Source organism: Puma concolor, chromosome A3 (genome assembly GCF_028749965.1).
Source record: "Puma concolor isolate L17-30 chromosome A3, mPumCon1.1.hap2, whole genome shotgun sequence".
NCBI lineage: Eukaryota > Metazoa > Chordata > Mammalia > Carnivora > Felidae > Puma > Puma concolor.
The window spans coordinates 73,417,204-73,438,847 of record NC_141669.1 but is presented as its reverse complement, the minus strand read 5'-3'; the positions used below and the strand labels follow the sequence as shown (position 1 = coordinate 73,438,847).

Genomic DNA, 21,644 nt, shown 5'->3' with positions numbered 1-21,644 from the left:
CAATTCTCTGTTCATCGTTGATCTATTTTTAGATAAATGTTCCTAATTAGGGTTGAAAGAGCTCCCTATATAGTAAGAATGTTAATCCTGTGCCTGTGTTAGAAGTATTTTTTCTCCAGTTTGCTGTCGTATTTTTTCAAAATAGAAGTTTTAATTTTTATGTCTTTAAATCAATCTTTTTCTTTATGGTGGTGATTCTTGGCCAGGGGTACTTTTCAAGATTACAGAAATGATCACCTACATTTTCTTCCATTACTTTCATGGTCTAAATTTTTAGATTGAATTCTTTAATCCATCTTGGAGTCATTCTGATAGAGGTATGAAAAAGGGATCTAAATAGTTATTTTTCTAGATTATTACCTGGTTATCCTTGTGGCTTTTATCCAGTCTGTCCTTTCTCTATTGACTTAAAAGAAAAAACAACCCAGCATTTATCACATAATATGTTTTTGTGTATGCTTTTGTCTGTTTCTAGATATTCTGTCCTCTTCCTTTATCTGTTTATTCATGTGTTTGTTTCGGAAAGTTTTATTGGGGGGTTTAATTGACATAAAAAAACTGCATATATTTCAAGCATACAATTTGATAGGTTTTGACATATGTTTACACCCTTAAAAGCACAGTCAAGACAATGCCCCTTAGTGATCTTTATTTCTGCCTCTCTGACAATCTGCTTTAAAAAAACAAATTGAGATGTCATTGACATACAATATTATATTAGTTACAGGTATACAACATAGTGATTCAACACTTATGTACATTACAGAGTGATCACCAAGACAAGTGTAGCTACCATCTGTCACCATGCAAAGTTGTTACTTACTATTTATATTCCTATGCTGTGCATCCTGCCCTGTATCTTATTTATTTTATAACTGGAAGTTTGCATCTTTTAATCCCCTTTCTCTATTTTGCCCATGCTCTCACCCCCCACCCCTCCCCAATCTGGCAACCACCTGATTGATCTCTGTATCTGAGTCTGTTTCTGTTTTTTTTTTTTTTTCTTTAATTTGTTTTGTAGATTTCACATAGAAGTGAAATCATATGGTATTTGGTATAGGTCCATATGCTTTTAGTTAGTGTAGATTATAACTGGAATGACAAGTCCCTCTTCGTTATTTTTCTTTAAAAAAGGTCCCTGTGACATCATTAAAAGGAAATAGTGAATGTTGGCATATGTCTGAATTTATTGTTGAACCCCATTTAACATTCTTTCTGTGTACATAGGATTCAGGAATGATATGATCTTTTCCTTTAATTCTTCTGCTGCCTTTTCCATAGCCCCTCTTGGAGTCTGTGCCTTACGAAGAAGCTCTGGCAAACCGCCGGGTCCTTCTCAGCTCTACTGAAAGTCGAGAAGGCCTTGCACAACAGGTATGGTGCCTCATGCTACTTGTTAAAGGAGCATAAATGTTAAATCCCCTGGAGAAGGCTTTTAACACAGAACAATATAAAAGACTTTATAAGTGAACATGTAAAATTAATTGTTTAACATGTGCTAAAACGCACCATAAGCATAATTCATTGAAGAACATTTGTTGATACTCTATTTTTATTTTATTTTTTTTAATGTTTTTATTTATTTTTGAGACAGAGACAGAGCAGGAGCAGGGGAGGGGCGGAGAGAGAGGGAGACACAAAATCCGAAGCAGACTTCAGGCTCTGAGCTGTCAGCACTGAGCCACCCAGGCGCCCCTGTTGATACTCTAAATAAGTCATCTTGATTCAGTTGGTGTTATAATTGCCACTCAGGTAATATCAACACACTTTGGCCATGGTGATTCTTTCTTTCTCTAGGCACTAGATTTAAAAGTCTGAACTAATAAGGCAAAAAAGGGGGAGGAGCTTGAGACTCCATGAGTTATTTATTTCTTAAATGATCAGGAACAAAAAATTTCCAATATTCAGTTAGTTGGTCAATTGAATTTGGGGGCTAGGTGGAGGTGGGAGGGAAGTTGGTACACACTGACACTGGTTTAGCTTTTGTCAGAGACGTACTTCAACAGCAGGTTTGCGTTAAGTTTTGGAAATACTTATTTTATTTTATTTTTTTAATTTTTTTTTTTCAACGTTTATTTATTTTTGGGACAGAGAGAGACAGAGCATGAACGGGCGAGGGGCAGAGAGAGAGGGAGACACAGAATCGGAAACAGGCTCCAGGCTCCGAGCCATCAGCCCAGAGCCCGACGCGGGGCTCGAACTCACGGACCGCGAGATCGTGACCTGGCTGAAGTCGGACGCTTTAACCGACTGTGCCACCCAGGCGCCCCAGGAAATACTTATTTTAAAGAGAGTGCAAATAGATTCACCTGACACATCCTTTTGTCTGCTGTCCTTTTGTGTTTTTGACATTAAATGAGCTAGGATGTTGGAAGTAAACATTTATTTTTTTTTTTAATTTTTTTTTTCAACGTTTATTTATTTTTGGGACAGAGAGAGACAGAGCATGAACGGGGGAGGGGCAGAGAGAGAGGGAGACACAGAATCAGAAACAGGCTCCAGGCTCTGAGCCATCAGCCCAGAGCCCGACACGGGGCTCGAACTCACGGACCGCGAGATCGTGACCTGGCTGAAGTCGGACGCTTAACTGACTGCGCCACCCAGGCGCCCCAGGAAATACTTATTTTAAAGAGAGTGCAAATAGATTCACCTGACACATCCTTTTGTCTGCTGTCCTTTTGTCTTTTTGACATTAAATGAGCTAGGATGTTGGAAGTAAACATTTATTTTATTTATTTTTTTTTTCAACGTTTATTTATTTTTGGGACAGAGAGAGACAGAGCATGAACGGGGGAGGGGCAGAGAGAGAGGGAGACACAGAATCGGAAACAGGCTCCAGGCTCTGAGCCATCAGCCCAGAGCCCGACGCGGGGCTCGAACTCACGGACCGCGAGATGGTGACCTGGCTGAAGTCGGACGCCTAACTGACTGCGCCACCCAGGCGCCCCTGGAAGTAAACATTTAATCCAGAGAGTCATTCCTAAAAAACAAAATTCTTGGGACAAAAATAAAATGTTGAATACTTTAAAAGTTGATTTTCAGTTTCAATTTTCTTTTTACTTTATGTAAGGAAAGTAAGGCTTAAAGAAATTAAGCAGCTTTTACCCAAGGTAGCTAGTAAGTGGGAGAACTGTCTGGTTTCAGAGCTATTGCAGCACTGCCCCCCCCTCCCCCATTGACCAGCTGTAGGCTAGTCTGATAAGCACTCTGGGTGTGACTTCCTGTCTCTCTGAAAAGAGTGAGTCTAAGATCTGCCTTCCAGGGCCTTGTAAGCATTAACTGAGCCAATGGGAGGCAGTGTGATATAGTGAAAAGAATCAGACTTGTGAGCCAGACAGCCAGACACATGGGATCCAAATCCTGGCTCTGCCATTTGCTAGCTTAGCAGGTGGTTCAGCTGCTGGGAGCTTTAGTTCCCCTCTTTGGGAAATGAGAATTGAAGGACTGTGAGGCTTCAATGGGATCCTGGCAGGAAAGTACCATGAACAGTGTCTGCTGCATGGTAATTGCTCAACCATGATAGCCGGTAAAGCATTTGGAATTCACTGTAAGATTGTTTTTATTTTCATGTAATTCTCAAGCTTTCATTTGCCCTGTGAATTAATATATTTAGACTTCTTGTTGAATGGAGTATAACATAATTTTAAAAAAATACACAAATTATTAATGTATAGTTAATCCTTGAACAGCAAGGGGGCTGGGGCATTGATCCCCTTGCACAGTTGAAAATTCGTGTAAACTTTTGACTCCCCCAAAACTTAATTGCTAATTACCTATTGTTGACTGGAAGCCTTACTGATAACATAAATATCCGATGTACACATATTTTGTGTATTTTATGTATCATACACTGTATTCTTACAATAAAGTAAGCTAGAGAAAAGATGTTATTAAAATCATAAGGAAGAGAAAATACTTTTACAATATTGTACGTATTTATTGAAAAAAAATCCACATATAAGTGGATCCATGTAGTTCAAACCCATGTTGTTCAAGGGCCAACTGTGTATCCCAGTGAATTTTCACAAGCAAACATACTGACGTAACTAGCATCTCAGTAAAAATTTTTAAAAAGAACACTTCTGTATGTAAAGTATTCCTTTAAGAAAAAAATACTAGGAGTTCAGCAGCCTTCCTCATGCCCCTTTCTCGCCTTCCTCCTTGCCCCCAAAGAAAACCATCATCTTGTGTTCTAACACAATAGATTAGTGAAAAGTTCAGTAAACGAAACTTTTCATTCATTGAGATTATATAATATATATTCTTTCAGGTCTGCCTTCTCTCATTCAACATTATATTTGTAATATTCATCCGTGTTATGTGTAATTGTAATCTGTCCATTTTCATTGTTGTTTAGTATTCTACTGGGTGAATATGCATTATTCTTTTTTATTGCCTATGAATATTTGGGTAGTTTCAGGTGTTTGGCTATCATAGTGCTATTGTGAACATCCTTACATATGTCTTCTGGTAAATGTGCATCGGGTTACATACATAGAAATAGAATTGTTGGGTCATATAGGATATGATGTCTTCAGCTTTAAAGATCCAGCCAAACAGTTTTTCAAAGTGTTTGTCCCAAATTCCAGTCCTGCTAGCACTATCTGGTAGTTCCAGTTGCTCCACAAACATGCCCACCTTTGTGTTTTCTTCTTTTTAAAAAATTTTTTTAAATGTTTTATTTATTTTTGAAAGAGAGAGAGACAGAGTGTGAGCAGGGAAGGGGCAGAGAGAGAGGGAGACACAGAATCCGAAGCAGGCTCCAGGCTCTGAGCTGTCAGCACAGAGTCTGACAACAGTGCTTGAACTTGTGAACCACGGGATTGATCTGAGCCGAAGTCGGACACTTAACCGATTGAGCCACCCAGGTGCTCCTGTATTTTCTGTCCTTTAATTTTAGTCATTTGGGTGGTTTCAAATTGCTTTGCTTTGATAATAGTGACATTGAATACCTTCTTTTTTTATGTTTTTAGTCTTGTTCAGTGCCTATTCAAGTCTTTTTCCCCCCCTATTTTTCTATTGGGTTGTCTTTTTCTTACTAATTTGTAGAAGTTCTTTATATATTCTACATGTTTAGTCTTCTGTTGGATACATGCTTTGCGGATGTCTTCCATTTTGTGACTTTCCTTTTCACTCTCTTAATGATATCTTTCTTTTTTTAAATTTTTTTTTATTGTTTATTATTTTTGAGAGAGAGAGAGAGACTGAGAGCAAGCAGGGGAGGGGCAGAGAGAGAGAGGGAGACAGAACTAGAAGCAGACTCCAAGCTCTGAGCACTCAGGACAGAGCCCGACGCGGGGCTCGAATTCACAGACCACAAGATCATGACCTGATCTGTAGTCGGCCACCCAACCAACTGAGCCACCCAGGTGCCCTGATGATATCTTTCGATGAGTAAAGATTTTTAATTTTACTGTCATCCAATTTTTCAGTTTCTGGTTGTGCTTTGTGAATCTTGTTTAACAATATTTCCTTTTCTCTGCGTAACGTTCAGGCTTTTTAAATTTTATTTCTGGGAGGCAGTTTGGGTTGATGTGCTGTGAAGCCTGTCTTTAGCCACTAAGTTTTGTCTGCATCATCCTCTAAGGTGCAGAACTCTATTGCTTTTCAAGGTTCAGCAGAGTCTGGAAAAGATTTCTAAACTGGAGCAGGAAAAAGAGCATTGGATGTTGGAAGCACAGTTAGCCAAAATCAAGCTGGAGAAAGAAAACCAGCGAATTGCAGATAAGCTGAAGAGTACAAGCATCGGGCAGGGGGTTGGGCCAGCCCAGGAAAATCCCACTGGGATGAATGCAGGGGGCCAGGAAGAAGCCTCAACCAAGGCTGTGCTGGAGCCTATTCACAGCACCAGTCTGGTAAGTGTCTCCTCCTCCTCCTCCACTCCTCCTTCCCCCTCCCCCTCCCCCTCCCCCTCCTTCTTCTTCTTTAACGATAATTGGTAAGGCCTTAACCTAGTGTTTGCTGTTAACCATCTAAATTACATGTCAGTGTAAAACAGGTATTACCCATGTGTTCTAGAAAAAGCAAGGGGTAGTCAGGATGGCTCCTTGAAAAAGCTATTTCATTAAATTTCCTTTGATTTTCCATGACACTTCCCCATGGTAAAGGCTGTATTCCTGGAAAAGATCAAGTAAGTCAAATTTAAGGTGTGATTCTGTTTTTCTATAGGTTATGTTTCTGACCAAGGGCTTGAATGTCTAACTTTCCATAGAAATGACCCCAAATACCATTAAAAATTTTTTTTAAATGTTTATTTATTTACTAGAGAGAGAGAGAGAGAGAGAGAGAGAGAGAGAGACAGGGAGACACAGAATGCGAAACAGGCTCCAGGCTCTGAGCTGTCAGTGCAGAGCCCTGTGCGGGGCTCAAACTCACAAACTGTGAAATCGTGACCTGAGCGAAGTCAGACGCTTAACTGACTGAGCCACCCAGGCACCCTACAAATACCATTTTAAACCAATTTATGGTTCTTAGACAGTATAAAGCTTTACAACATATATGTAATACAGAAGCTCATCAGGTTAGTTATATTCCACGAGGCAGTATACTGCCAAGTTATCTTACAACCTTATATTTCTTGCCTTATATTTAACTGCAGTGATTCAGAAGGTGAAGAAACATCTGTCTATATTGGAGCTATTAATTACTTCAGGTAACTTCAAAGTTATGTCAAGAAACATTTTCTAATTATAATATTCTGCCCACTGTAAGAAAAACTTAGAAAATCTAGGAAAGGAGAAATCAGAGGGGGAAAAAACCCTTATAATTAGAAATATGGCTTATTAGGTACATTTTTACAAGCCTTTCTTGAAGATCTTGAGGTGAGCCATGGTGCTTTCGTGAGACCTGTCCTTAGCACTTGATTTTACCCTTCCTGTAGCTCACTGATGCAATGGATGAGTAAGGCATGGTCCTTCTTAGATTTACCTCACATCTGATTCAGGGCATCCCTGATAGTAAAGCATACAAACCAGCTTTTATTTTCAAGATGTATATAGGCTCCATTTCATTTTAACAGTGTTAGAAACTCAGTTTATTATTCTTTTTCCTAGATGTGATACTGGTATTATGATTATTTAGGAGAATATCTTAATTTTTGGAGATAAACACCAAAGTACTTAGGTATCCCAGTATATGCAATTTACTTTCAGATTGTTCAGAAAAAAAATACATATGTGTATATATGTATACATATATATACATGTATATATCTGTATACACACACACAGATAAATAAAACAAATGTAGCAAAATGTTAATTATTAAATGTAGATGGTGGATATACAGACATTTCTTAAACTTTTTATCCCCAACTTCCTGTGTGTTTGAAAATTTTCATAGTAAAATATGGGGAGCAAAAAAGGATTAAAATTTTTAGAAAAGCAAAAACACATAAAACCACACTTAGAGTTGTGACTTGCGTGGACACCATGCTCACAGGATGATCCTGTAGAGTGACCCTCTGATCACAGGTCTGAATCCCAGACATGAGTCCTGCACATTGCCTCTGGCTAGGAGAAGCTGACTGCCTAGAGGGTACATTCAACACACATAGCTGAATGTTGACATCTGTTCAGGGACCACCTGGGAAAGCACCTCCCCCTACTCATCTTTGGATTTCCCTTCAGAGTCTGTCTCATTGACCCGGTCACACGGTTCTCCCTCTTGGTCTGATTTCTTGTTTCTCTCCTGTCTCTTTCTCCTTTCCTATACCTGTTCCTTTGCTCGTCTCACACTTGCACTAAGCAGTAGAGTTGGTGGTGGAGGGAGTAACTGTTGGACCAGACTAGACCGGGAAGAGTGCTGATACAACAGTAGTGATTGTAGTGATCATGGGCCGGCCACAGTGCTGAGGACTTTTAGTATGTTACCTCAGTCAGTCCTCATACAGATCCTATGAGATTGTACATACTATCATGTCTCTGTTTTGTAAATGAGACTGGGGGGGCAGAGAGGTGAAAAAACTCAGCTGAAGTCATACACTTGGTAAGTGATGGAACTAGGATGGAACCCAAGGTATCTGGGACCATGTCCTTGTGATCTGATTGGTGTCAGAAAATAGATCAGCTGACATCAATTCATCTGTTTACTGCTTGCCTTTCTGAAGTGCTGGGAGTTGGCAACACTGGTGTATTTGAGTCATTAATGTTGGTTGCTGAAAATTGAGGACTGTCTTTTTATTTGATTCTTCCGTATGTAAGTGAGAAGGACTTCCCAGCGATGTGGGAAACGTTTAGTACTGAGCACTCTTGGGGCATGAGTGATGATGACTTTATTTGTGCTTGAGATTGGAAGTCAGTGTTATTTTAAGTAGTCTGTCCAGTTAGCATCTCTGTACATGGCCTTGATTTCTTTTGTTCACAGATTTCTGTCTGCATCTCGCAAGGGTCTCTTTCCTCCCACCCACCTTATAAGGTGTTATCAGAATAATTTTCCTAGAGTATATTACTGATAATGCACTCTCTCGCTTTAGACTTCTGGTAGCACTGTTATCTATAGAATATAATCCACTCATTTGTTCAAGGTGTGTAGATACCTTTTCCAGACTACCTGTCTAGCCCTGTCTTCTACATTTCCTCATACAAAGCCAAATTGAGCTCTTCCCTGATAATGTTCTTGGCATTTTTGCTTCCCTCTCTTCGTTCAAGCTATTTCTTTTGATATCTGTGTATCCATTACCCCCATCATTTCAATACTCACATACTTTTGCCTTTCAACTCCTCTTTCCTTCTCCTTGACTTTCTTGAATTCACAATTCTGCCCATGATTTTAGGTACACTTGAGGTGCCACATTTTCCATGCACCCTAGTTGTGGGTGTTGTCTCTGATGGTCAGGATTAGAGAACCAAGACGTGACTGGCCTCCTTTCATTTTTCACAGTCAGTTTTTGTGGCTTTCACTCTAATGGAATACAATCATGGATAGACATTTGTGGAGCGCTGTGGGATCACAGAGAAAGCTGCTGGAGGGCGCGGGGAGGATGCCGCAGAAGAGGTAATATGGATGGGGTTCAGAAGTGAATAGGAGTCCAAGGCACGAGGAGAGTATTGCAGGCCAGGGACAGGGTCTCAGCACGTAACTCTCCTTCCTCCTGTGCGTGGCGATTCTTGCCAAAACCAGCCTGGAGATCACAGAGATATAAGAGTGATGGTGTTTTGCCTTCCTTGACATTTCTCCTTTTCAGCCTTTCTTTTTATCCCCTTGTCTTTCCCCACCTACCCCTAGTGAACTTCACTGACTAAGCATGCAGCTCTGTGTGTCCTTTCTGTCATGTTCCTTTTGGGTGTAAGGAGCAAGTCTGTGCCCATTTTAAAGTTAATTGATTGACTAAGGAAGCTCATCTTACAAGTCCTCAGAAGATTACTTTGGTTTAAGCACCTTGGGGCTGAACAAGTTACATCAGAAAGAAACTTACTATTTCTAACTCTGTGACAGTTTGGTAGTTGAATGCATATTATTTGTCATTAAAATACCTAATAGGGTAATTTGAGCATTCAGCCACCTATCAGTTCATTGTAATCAAAGATGTCAGTAACCTCAAGAAAGAAAAGGCACAGAATAATACAAATTTCTGCTTCTTGCTGGAATTAAAGAGCATTCATAGAATTTTAAGTATATATATTTTATGTATAAAGAGAATACATGTACATTGTAGATAATTTAAAACTACAGAAAATTAAAGAAGAAAAAAGTTGACATTCTCTTGAATACTCAAGCAACTACTGTTAACATTTTTCCTGCAAAATTTCATGCCTGGTTGATACTGTGCTACATATCATTTCAAATCTTTTAAGGTAATGTGAACACATAAATATTTATCCTATTATTAGAACTCTGTATAAACTTAGTTTTTGATTGCATAGTATTCTATATAGAATATACCTTAGTTAACCTATGATTGGACACTGGTTATAATTTGTGCTATTTTAAATAGCATCTCCTTTTGTGCATAAGGTTCTTTCTGCATCTCGGATGATGTCTTCAGGATACAGTCTCAGGGTTAGAACTATTAGGTCAAAAGACATGAATGTTTTCAAGTTTCTTGACCTTTATTGCCAAATTATTTTCTAAAAGGGCCATATCAGTTTACGCTCATTAGCATCATATGAGAACATGTTGAAATTATGTATGTTGATTTTTTTCCTTCCATTTATCTACTACCATTCCTCTGTGGGTCTGTGTGCTATAATACATTCTCAAACCGTAACCAGGGAGTCACTGGATAAGGGTGGGGAGGCAGAATATAGATCCATGCTCGTAGTTTCTCTTGCCAAATGTAGTCATATTTGAATATATAAAATTAAATGATTGGCATGTTACCATAAACAGCTTTTAACTAAAAGAGAAAGACTAATTGCTACTCCTGCTTCAGTGAGTAGAAAATTATGGTTCTATTAAAAAAAAAAGTAGTATAAAAGATTCTTTTACAGCTAGGTGGGCATGACATTCATTAGCATACACTCTGTTGATACTCTGTTCACTGTTGAGAGTAATGCTGTGGAGGAAATTATTTAGAATCTGTGAAAACTGTTTATTGGTGTGATCTGTGGGTATCAGAATCCACTGAAACTGAATTTCCAAGTTTCCTTAAGTTATTGTGCCCAAGCACATGCATTTCCACTTTGAACAATAACCTGAAATCAGTATTCATGACTATCTGCTTTTGAAATCTTAATCCACAAAAGCAACCTGGCAGTACTTTAATGTGTCTGAAATTACATTTTCTTTTTCATTAATTTAAACCTCAAATTAGTATTTATTAATGTCATAACATTGTATCAAAAGTGTATTTCTTCTTTCTCCTTTTGAACTTTCAGCAGAATGTTTGTTATTTGTATTTTCTGTTTGGAATGTTTAGTTATTATGGTCACCATAAAACTGTCTTTACCCCTCCTCGGCTACTGTTTTGGAAATAGACCCAGAAATGATGAGTCAAAGCTCTTCTCCCTCTCTCTCTTCCCAGGCAATTTGTTGGGTTTCAGTGAAAATGACTGCAGCATTTTGATAGAGGAAATAGTGATGGTCATTATCCATTACTGCCTCATGATGGAAATAGTGAACACAGTTAGCTCTCTGTAGGTACAGCTTCCTTGTAGTAAAAGACCTTACAGGGTGATGATCTAGGACTGCACTCCCAGAGCACTTAAAAACAGTGTGAACTGAGAAGCGAAAATATTACAACTGTTTCAATCATTGTATTTGAAGTGAAAACAATCTGTTCTAAGGATTTTTTCCCCTTATATTCTAGATTGGGATTTTAACCAGGACATCTGACAATGAGGTAATGTGTGCTTAGCGTCATATTTGTTAGTAAATATTTGACTGTATGTTTGTTCACAAAGTCCAGCAAAAGTCAGCTTTCTCTAATTGTTTTCTGACCATTCTAGAAATTGTGGAGCCAGTGTTTTTCTCCTCCATCCATGGATCCATGTTGCTTTTCTTTCTGGTTCTATTTTAACTGTCACCAACAAATTGCAGCCTGTTTTTGTAATTGTCTCGTTGAACGACTTGGCTTGGCAGTTTGACAAGGTGTGGTGCGAGCTTGGCCATCAGTTCGCTGGCATCCTGAAGGAGGCTGGAGGTGTTAGCCCTCCTAGTGGGCAGGCTGGGGAGAGGGCTTTTCAGGGTCTTGACCAACAGTGTAGTGTGCTTGCCAGTTCTTTCCAGCCCTCAAGGGAGTGAACCCAAATTTGGCTTTTGAGTTTTGAAATATTGTAAAGTGTAACTTTATAAATAACCATTCAACGAACACTGAAGTTATTCAGCTTTCTACTCAGTATAGCAAGCTGGTAAATATAGTTCAAGTAGGTTGGTAAATTCGATTTCCCTATTGGCCTTTTACTTTAGGTAATCTTGAAATTTCTCTGTGTTTTTAAACTTAAAACTCAATAACATACCATTGCTAGAGTAACTAGAGGAAATACTGGTGTGGGACAAGGCCCATAAACTGTTCAGAATAGAAATGGTTTCATTGGTTAGTGTGTTTAAGAACATTAGAGCTGTCTTAAGATAATTTGAGGGGAAAAAAGAATGTTCAGATTTTAGGGGTTCCAACAATGCTCCCTTTCCCCTGCCTTCTTCCGGTTGGAGAGGATGTAGGTGTCAGACAGGTCTGTGGCTTCTCAAGGCTGGATGGAGGGACATGACTCCAGAGGTAGTGGGCCTCCCAGTACTTCACTTATGCCCTGTTCTTTTGAAGCCACGACCTTATTGTGAGATAGGCAGAAATGCAGAATAAGAGGTATTTAGAATACACATTTACCTGGCTTGTCTGAAGTTTCTTTGAGGGGTAGGAAAACTATGATTCCCTATCCGATTTAAAATGAATGTGTACAAAATGTTGTCCTTTTCTTTTTTCTTTTGGAGTGATGGTAATCTTTTCTGGAACTGCTTCATCTCACTGGCATTTATTTAGTTAGTTATGTGTGCTCTGTTCAGGTTCCAGATGTGGAGTCTCGTGAAGACTTAATTAAAAATCACTACATGGCAAGGATAGTGGAGCTGACATCTCAACTGCAGCTGGCTGACAGCAAGTCAGTGCATTTTTACGCCGAGGTGAGTGGAGACTTAATTAGATTTGGGGGCTTTTTCCTCACCCTGTCAGCAATTAGGTCACTGTCCTGGTCTCCTGCTATTCATTCGAAGAGAGAAGTTCGTGTCTATGCATCCGTGTGAAGTTGGTTGGAGTTCATATTGGTCAGGCTGCATCCAACCCCACATCCTCATTTCAGTACATAGGGACTGATTTGTTATTTCCAAATTACCGAAAGACAGTTGAGAGACTTATCAGTCACCTTTCCTATGGTCACATAATATATGTTTGGGGCATTATTGCTAGAGATTGCTTGTTTTAGAGAATTATAGGCAGGTAGATGTTCACAAGTCAAGGAATTTTATGCAAAGAAATTAAAAAAATATGACTGGTTCTTTTTTTCCTAAGTGACAAGTTGTAGAAACGAGTTCCTATAAATGATAAAATGAATAAGTGATAAAATCCTATAAATGATAAAATGTGACCTTTTTTAACCTTTGATATATAATCTTTTTGTTACATTTTCTTCTTCCCTAACCAAATAACTCATTTTCTTAGGAGAATTAGAAAAACCCTATGCAAGATACTCAATAACATCCTACACCAGTTCATTAATTAGAAGGGAGAGAATGAAGCAAGAAAGTGCAGCAATAGAATGGATGTGCTCAACCTATAAGAATACCTGTAAGGTCTCTCACTTAAAACTGTACACTAAAGGTCAGTTTTAGATGTCAGACAGAGAATTATAATGCTTTAAGTTGTTAAAGAGATTGAGGGGCGCCTGGGTGGTTCAGTTGGGTAAGCGTCTGACCATTGCTCCCAGCTCAGGTCTGGATCTCAGGGTCTTCAAGCCCCACACTGGGTTCCACTCTGGGTGTGAAGCCTACTTAAAAAAATAAATAAATTGTTAAAGAAATTGGGAAAGAAAAGACAACACCCAGTACTGGGACCTGACTTTGTGATTTTCTACTGTACTACGGAGATAGAGGGGTTGATAGGAAGCCAGTTGCTAGATGTGGAGAGGGACTTTGCTTCTTTTCTTCTTGCTGGAAGAAATGATGTGCCTAGGTGCATGCTGTTCACAAACCACCATTCCACACCTCTTTGATCAGTTAATAAGAGTGACTGCTTGTTGGGCTATAGAAAATGGGGAGCACAGCGAACTGGCTGACCTACGCTGGTGCTGCTGTGGTGCCGAGCTTCTGAGGCCGTGCAACCATGTCCTTGTTTGGATCCCTAACTGCCTTTGGAGTTAGTGTCCCAGACCGGATTGTCGTCTTTCTGAGGACCCGTGCCTTGCAAATCTCTCCCTCTTTTTTAGGTTTGGTGCCGAGCACATAGTAGATGTTTGGTTAATAAATGGTGGTTGATTTGGTGGAATTCTCTTGTGAGGAATGAAATGAGTAGCTGGGGAGTGTTGGCTGTTTCATTTCCAAGAGATTTGCTTATCTTGGGAAATGTTTTCAGCACAATGTGATAACAACAATTTTTACATTGTCCTAGTTTTTCCTCGTCTGTAAACAGGAAGTGGTGAGCCCTCCGTATGACTTTACTGGAATGGCTAGTCTGAGTGATGTCGACACAGATTCAGATGTGTCTCAACAGATCCTCCTTGTCAGTCTCTCGGCCTTATCAGAAAGTTTAGTGATCCTTTGATGGCACACTGTCTTTAAACAATAGTGAGAAACAGAATTTTTCTTTTCTCTTCTTGATGAGCTCTGTCTCTGGATAGCCCAGCTTTGGTAGAACCCCAGAGAAAGCAGCTGGGATCTTCAGATTCCTACACTGACTTCATATTCCCTGTAGATTGAGCCTAATCTGTAGCCTGGGACTGTAAAGCTTTTATTGTTCCTGTAATGTGGTCTCTATAACAGAGGACTTAAAACACGAGAAAATTGCCTTAGGATTCATATTGCAAAGTCAGATGCCATTGATAACTTTTTTTTTAAACATATTTATTTATTTATTTATTTATTTATTTATTTATTTTTAATTTTATTTTTAGTTTTTTAAAATTTACACCCAAATTAGCATATAATGCAACAATGATTTCAGGAGTAGATTCCTTAGTGCCCCTTACCCATTTAGCTCATCCCCCCCCTTCAGTAACCCTCAGTTTGTTCTCCATATTTATGAGTCTCTTCTGTTTTGTCCCCCTCCCTGTTTTTATATTATTTTTGTTTCCCTTCCCTTATGTTGATCTCTTTTGTCTCTTAAAGTCCTCATATGAGTGAAGTCATATGATTTTTATCTTTCTCTGACTGACTAATCATTGATAACTTTTGAAATAACCACTTCTGTTCTCATCCAGTTTGAGTATAAATGAATCCTGGGTAAATGTAAAAAACTTCTTAAGGGGTGCCTGGCTGGCTCAGTTACTAGAGCATGGGACTCTTGATCTTGGGGTTGTGAGTTCAAGCCCCATATTGGGTATAGAGATTACTTAAATTTTTAGGGGTACCTGGGTGACTCAGTTGGTTAAGTGTCTGACTCTTGATTTCAGCTCAGGTCATGATCTCATGGGTGATGAGATCAAGCACCCCTACTCCCCTCCTGTCTGGCTCTGTGCTGACAGCATGGAGCCTGCTTGGGATTTTCTCTCTCCTTCTCTGTGTGCCCCTCCCCTGCTCATATGCACGCATGCACCCTCTCTCTCTCTTCCCCTAAATAAATAAACATTTAAAAATAAATAAATTCTTAAACAACAAAAAACCCCCAACTTCTTAAGTTTTTGTAACCACTGGTTGTCAGGCTAGAGCTAGGAAAATCTTGGTGAGCTTGGGTTAGTAGATGTTTTTGCTTATTAAAGTGGTGAGAGGGACCACATCTTTCTGTGTCCTTCAGTGTGTGGTACAGGCCTAAAGTGAATTTGGTTTGGGGGAAATGCCCCCTGAGATAATGGGATGTTTTCTAATTTAACAGTGCCGAGCACTCTCTAAGAGACTGGCCTTGGCCGAAAAGTCTAAAGAGGCACTGACGGAAGAGATGAAAGTAGCTGGTCAGAACATCAGCAGACTTCAGGTGAGTTCAGAAGTGTTACCTACACAATGTTAATACGGTTTTCACTGAAAGTTCTTGGGCAGCAAAGTCAGCGTTTCCTTTCAAAAGTAGTGGCATTTGACCTGTAGACATGCATTTTTCTAACCACTTTAGTTCTAACTCATTTTAAAGTAACTTATGTCAGGCAGAAAGTTGTGTATTGCTTCTTTCTCTGACTTGATTTTCTTTTGAATAGCTTTATAGTCAGCATTTCCTTAAATGATACTTATGTACCCCCAGTCCTCCCTCCCCATTCCCCGTGCTAATCTCCGTTGTGACGGGCTGTACACTTGCTCTGTTCACATGACTCTGATTCTTCTCTTTACCATTTCATAAAACTGACCTGAACTGAAAGGTGGGGCTGCAGAATATTCCTCCTTCCTCACTGGTCTGTTTTAAAAGCCTTGTTTCCAGAAAGCCTCTGTTAAATATAAACGTGATATAGGTAGAGAAAAAAACACATTAGCACAGCAACACCTGCCCCCTCCTAATTTCAGATTAGTTAATCAGATTAGCTAGGAGCACAGGATTAGATTTTAAGGGGCTGGAGCAAGCAGAGAGATGGGAAGACAAAGGTGCTTCCTCCAAGGAGGGTCCTGCCCTGAGGGCTGAGGGCCTTGAGGCTTGGGGAAAACCTGAGGAGAGTTGGAAAGACAATGTAGCCCTCTTGTTCTTTGTCACAATTTTATACCTGAGGTAGAAGGAAAGTCTTTTTGCAAAGAAATTCAAAACCTATTTTGAAGGCTGAAAAGAAGAAAAACTTTTCCCCTCATTTGTTTTAATTTTGTTAAGGCCTATGGCTTGTCCTTTATGTTAATTGATCAGATAGGTCATCTTGATAGGTTGCTTTTTTCAAATTTCTTTCATAAATTAAAAAAGCTTTGAGGTGGGTGACTAGGGGGGTTTTGATTTGTCTTTTTTCCCTCTGTTCCTTTGCCATTTAGGATGAGCTGACAACTACCAAGAGGAGTTATGAGGATCAGTTAAGTATGATGAGTGACCACCTGTGCAGCATGAACGAGACATTATCTAAACAGAGAGAAGAGATTGACACACTGAAGATGTCCAGTAAGGTAGGGAAGGGGAAGGAGGAGGTCTCTCACATACAGTATTTCATATGTAATATGAAGTATTTCATTGCTATGCATTTCAGGAGCAAAGGTTAAGAGATTTAAAGTATTTTTAAATAATTATTCTTCACACAATTTGTCCTGTTATCCAAAAGTAAAATTCAGTTTCTTTGAATTATAAGTTGAGAGGAGGTCTGACCTCTAAGGCCTTTAATAATACTGTGTCCTTTGATTTTGGGCATTTTTGGCATTCTACTATTTTATCATTTAGGGGGACTCTTTAGGCAGGTTATGATATGAATTGTTTTTTTTTTTTTTTTTAGTGTTTATTATTTTGAGAGAGAGAGAGAGCATGTGCATGGGGGCGGGACAGAGAGAGAGAAAGAGAGAGAGCACAGGGCAGAGAGAGAAGGACAGAGGATCTGAAGTGGGCTCTGAGCTGACAGCAGAGAGCCCGATACGGGCTTGAACCTGTGAATTGTGAGATTATGACCTGAGCCAAAGTCAGAAGTTTAACCGACTGAGCCACCCATGAAACTAAAATGGTGCTGTTGAAGAGTGCCCTTCTTTAGCAGATTTATTTTCATACACATCCATAAAGCTAGGGATGTCTTGTCCTTTTGCAAAATTTTCTTTTGCTTTCATTTCCATAAAGCCACTGCTTGTCCAGTCTTGAGATCAACAGATATTAGTACTATCCTTATATTAAAGTGTATATCTACATATCATGTCTCTATTGTTGTCATATAATGTATATATTCTTTTACCATGAAAGACAGGCTTTAGGAAGCCTCTCAGATACTTAGCATGTTTTGTAACTCAGACAATACTGTACCACTGCCAGGTGGGATTTACTGTCTCTAACCTGTGCTCTTTGAAATCTGCTGCTGCCTCTTATTGACTTAGCAGCCATTCCTTCTATGTGCTGCTAGCACTGGGGAGGAAATAGAAATGAACAAACTATAGCTTTATTTAACATCGGCTAGTGGTGGTGAGGGCAGCATTCTGCTCAGTTGGTGTCTCCTTGGGAAATATATCCTGTTAGTGCATTGGCATCTGCATTATATAATACCATTTCTCGGTGTAGCCTCATGATACTGATTGGCCCCTGGCCGCTTTGGAGAAAGCAAGAGAATGTCTGTGATACTTTTCTGGGACATCTTGTGATGATGGTAACCAGACAGTGTGAGTTTGATTGTGGTTCTCCAGTTACTTTTGCTTCAGGAAACGAGCTCGGAGGTGATGGGTGGGGGTTGGTCCTTAAGTAATGCCTCCCCGTAACTCTTTTGGCCTCTTTCTTGGTGTTACAGGAGGGCAACAGCTAGCTCACAGGTTGATGGTAGAAAGCACATACATTAGTATGAGTATTATGAGAAAGCCTGTTTTAGCTCCTAACATTTGGAAAGAAGTGGCAGACTTCAGGGTGCAGAAGACATTTGTTCTGAATTGAAAGGGATGAATGTTGACTACAGCAAAGTTCATTGTCCCGAAGGTAACTGTATTGCAGCTACTTTAGCAGATTAGGGAATTTTCAAGTTCTCTCTGAACTTTTTAATCTAGTCCTTAAAATACGTCCTTAATGAAATGCTGAGCTTGAGATCCTTCCTCATGTTGTAGTTTATTTTGTTAACCTTTTTTTGATCATTCTGTGATCCCTGTATTTTGCCCCTCCACCTCCACCCGCCGTTTATTAGTAATTAAGGTTGCTATAGAATCATCTTACAGCTGAGTTGACAGGGTCTCCATTGGATACCAAGTAAACATCTTGGAACCATTTTGTTTGCTATCCTCTTGTTATAAATATTTGTGTTCTGCAGACATTTCCCACATACATGACAAAAATATATTTGTAAGTAATGGTTAAGTATAGGAATTTAGTTAGAATGTATTCCTAAAAAGTGAGCTTCTCCAGAAAGAAGTTCATAAAACTGGAAAGTCCAAATCGCCGTATGTGAGGAGATGGGGAATAAGGTAAGACATCTGCCACTGAGTTTTCAGTCAGTATCTGAGCTTCCTTTTTCAGATGATCATTTCCACTGGGGCGTTAGTTGGCACATACTCAAAATTAGCATCTATTAAGACCTTTAAAAGGTATTTATTAAGCAACAAGGAAACATGTTTAGGCTAAGAACATGTTTAGGCTGAAATCATAAACTTCCTTGTCTTTGGATCAAAATGAATTTTTGAGGTTTGGTAAATCCAAGATAGCTCTGCTTTCTTTCTTTATTGCCGATTCTTAGCCCTCAGGCAGATAGGGGTCGTGGAGATAGCTAGTGGGGGAGTTAAAAGTGATCAACTGCTTTTTGATTACGGAATAAAAGTTAGCAATGCAGGGTTACCAGCTGTACTCTGTCTTGGAAGCTAAAGTTTTCCACAGTGCTTCCACTGGAAGGCCAAGCCTTCCAGAGAGCTTGGCCTGTAAACTCTGGGTTACTTTTCTAGAAGTCTGTGTTCTTATTGTTGATATTTTTCTTTGCACAGGGAAATTCTAAAAAGAACAAGAGCCGATAGTTTACACATAGATGGTTGGCGACTTCCTTCCAAAGCTGCTACTTTTGCGTGGAGCTGCAGGACCCAGACTGCTTGTCCAGTGTCCAGTGCCCAGTGCTGGCCACCTTCAGGGAGCTGGGCTGCTTTTGGACCTAGTAAACTAGTCAGTGTTGTAAATGGCCTTGAAACATTTAAAGTATATTTGTAACCAGTAATGCAAATACAGAATTTGATGTTGACAGTACAATGGACAACAATACATGTATCATGGATATCGTAGGTTTCCTTATGCTGTTTTTACTGTGCACTTTTTAAAATTAGGTTTTAATTTCAGTATGTAAGAACAACAAATATTTTGTATATTTTCAAACTCAATTATATGGTAATCGATTTGGTATCTATGGAATAGATCTATGTTTCTGGATAAAATGCTTAAATTGTCAAACTGGCGTTCCTTCTTGCTATAATTGAAAGCAGTCTCCAGATTCTTTTTGAAGACTTATTCGTATTTTTTCTCTCTCTCTCTCAGAGGGAGTGGGTCTTGCAAACTTCAGATCTTGTGGGTTTATTATCATTGTCTTATTATCACAGCTCTTCAGTACCTTCTCTGTGTTGGAATAATAGCTTAAGGAAATTGATGTCAATAAATTCGTACTTATGTCAAACTTTCAGGCTATGAAAATTTGATGAAGGAAACCAAAACCTATGAAAGTATGTCTTACAAAATGTACAGTATCCTGACTTAGGTATAACCTTTCTAATTCCCCAAATTGAACAGTTGTCTGGTTTATCCTTTATTAATGCTTTGTGTTTTACCTTAACAGTACCTGTAACCATACTTCAGGCTCTCCTTGGTTTATGTCATCAACATTGTATCATTCCGGTATAAACCTCTGGTATGTCTCCAGTACTCTCTAAATATATTCTCCTTTTACCTGAGCTGCTTGCTCAAGCCCACTCCACCCCATGTCCAAGCCCCCAGATTAGGTCAGCTGTTCCTGAAGCCCCTCCTCCCCGCCTCCCTGCCTCCTGCATCTCTTTTGGGCCTCCTCTCTAGCCACCTTCCAAAATGCCTTATTCTGGTTTAGCTGAGAGTTCATCACCAGTTTCCCTCTGTACTCAGCACAAAGGCCACCTCCTTGACCTCCGCCCCATGGCCTCTGCTGCCTGCTGTAGAGAGAGAGACCCAGAGCTCACAGTAATGGCTGTGTTTGGATCCTGCCTTGGGGACCTCTGAGTGAATCAGCTCAGTCCCATTCTGCCCTGCCTGTCCAGGCACGGGCCCCTTACCCCTTTCTGTTTTCTGTGACCTCATTTCCAGGTCTCTAACAGCTAAGCCAGCTGTTTTCACTGCAACTGCACCTAGGCCCCCAAGCACTGTGGGAAAGAGATCAAATAACCATTCTGATTAGCTCCCTCATAAACTTAGGCTTTCCAGCTCCTGCCAGGCCTTCAGTGCTCTGTGACAGTCCTTATGGCATTTCTAGTCTATTTCTATTCCTCCTTTGGAGGGTTTGGGATAGAGAAGTCCTTCTAGGGACTGCCTTTTTCCTCTGCTCACCACTGCAGCCTACCTCTCAAAGGACTTGTCTCTTCTGTGTAAACCTCTCAGGGAAGGCCTGAGTGCCATGGGAAGTGCAAAGTGAGAGGTAATTCTAGTTTAGGCACAGAATTGGGAATTAGATGGTTACCTGAAGTCCATGTAGGAGTGAAACTAAAAAGAAAAAAAAAGGTGGGGGGGAGGTCTTTAATCATGCACTGCTTCCTGGGGAAGACCGAGTTCTCAGAAATGAAATGACATATATCCTACTTTCTCCTGATTATGTACTGCATGCTCACTGTTGAAAATTTGGAAGCAAGAAAGAGTGTCAAGAGTGCGCATCTCTTGGTAGAGATTCAGGCATTAACATTTTTGTTTCTTCCTGCCCTTTTTTCATGCATATGTGAAAATGTATGTTTTTAATCAAAATTGGGATTGTAAGAAATTCCAAGTGAAGAGAAAAAGGCTCTTTAGTAAGAAGGGGCTAGTGGTTGGTTAGTCGGCTGCATAACTCAAGGGGGCACTGTTCACATGAGCAGCCCCGGGCTAGACAGGCACAGCTGGAGAAACTGACAAAGGGCATGTGCCTTGTATCATTTTAAGTAGCACCCCTCATTATGTTGTAAGCAACACTGTTCATCTTTCAAGCAGATTAAACTGGATTCTCTACTGCTTTTGGTAAGAAACTCTCAGTGAAACTAACATACTTTTTAATAACATGACCACTTTCCAAACTCATCTGTTTAAACAAAACATAACAAAACAAAAACTCAGCCACACTATTTCTGAACAAAAATGTGAGTAAAAATAAAAATGAGGAACCAGTTAGCTGGGAGAGCCACCAAAACAGGGAGCAAAAAAATTCTTTCCGAATGTCTATGAATTAAAGCCTTCTTTATAATAAAAATCCTTAAACAGAAAAAACATGCAGTTTATAGTTTTGTTTTATGCAGCATTAAACCTGGGAGTCGCT

The 21,644-nt window shown here is 39.7% G+C and overlaps 1 protein-coding gene across 2 annotated transcripts in view; it reads left to right on the top strand.

Moving 5' to 3' along the window:
• The window catches only part of PPP1R21 (protein phosphatase 1 regulatory subunit 21), a 65,714-nt gene extending 45,918 nt beyond the window's left edge, over nucleotides 1-19,796 (top strand). For both annotated transcript variants that reach the window (XM_086701144.1, XM_025931907.2), the window contains 7 exons: nucleotides 1,282-1,374; nucleotides 5,613-5,855; nucleotides 11,249-11,281; nucleotides 12,439-12,555; nucleotides 15,455-15,553; nucleotides 16,516-16,644; nucleotides 19,123-19,796. In XM_086701144.1, coding sequence (XP_086557270.1) covers nucleotides 1,282-1,374; nucleotides 5,613-5,855; nucleotides 11,249-11,281; nucleotides 12,439-12,555; nucleotides 15,455-15,553; nucleotides 16,516-16,644; nucleotides 19,123-19,152 — 744 coding nt within the window. In that variant the 3' untranslated portion in view covers nucleotides 19,153-19,796. The remainder of the gene's footprint in view (nucleotides 1-1,281; nucleotides 1,375-5,612; nucleotides 5,856-11,248; nucleotides 11,282-12,438; nucleotides 12,556-15,454; nucleotides 15,554-16,515; nucleotides 16,645-19,122) is intronic.
• The last annotated feature ends 1,848 nt before the right edge of the window (nucleotides 19,797-21,644 follow it).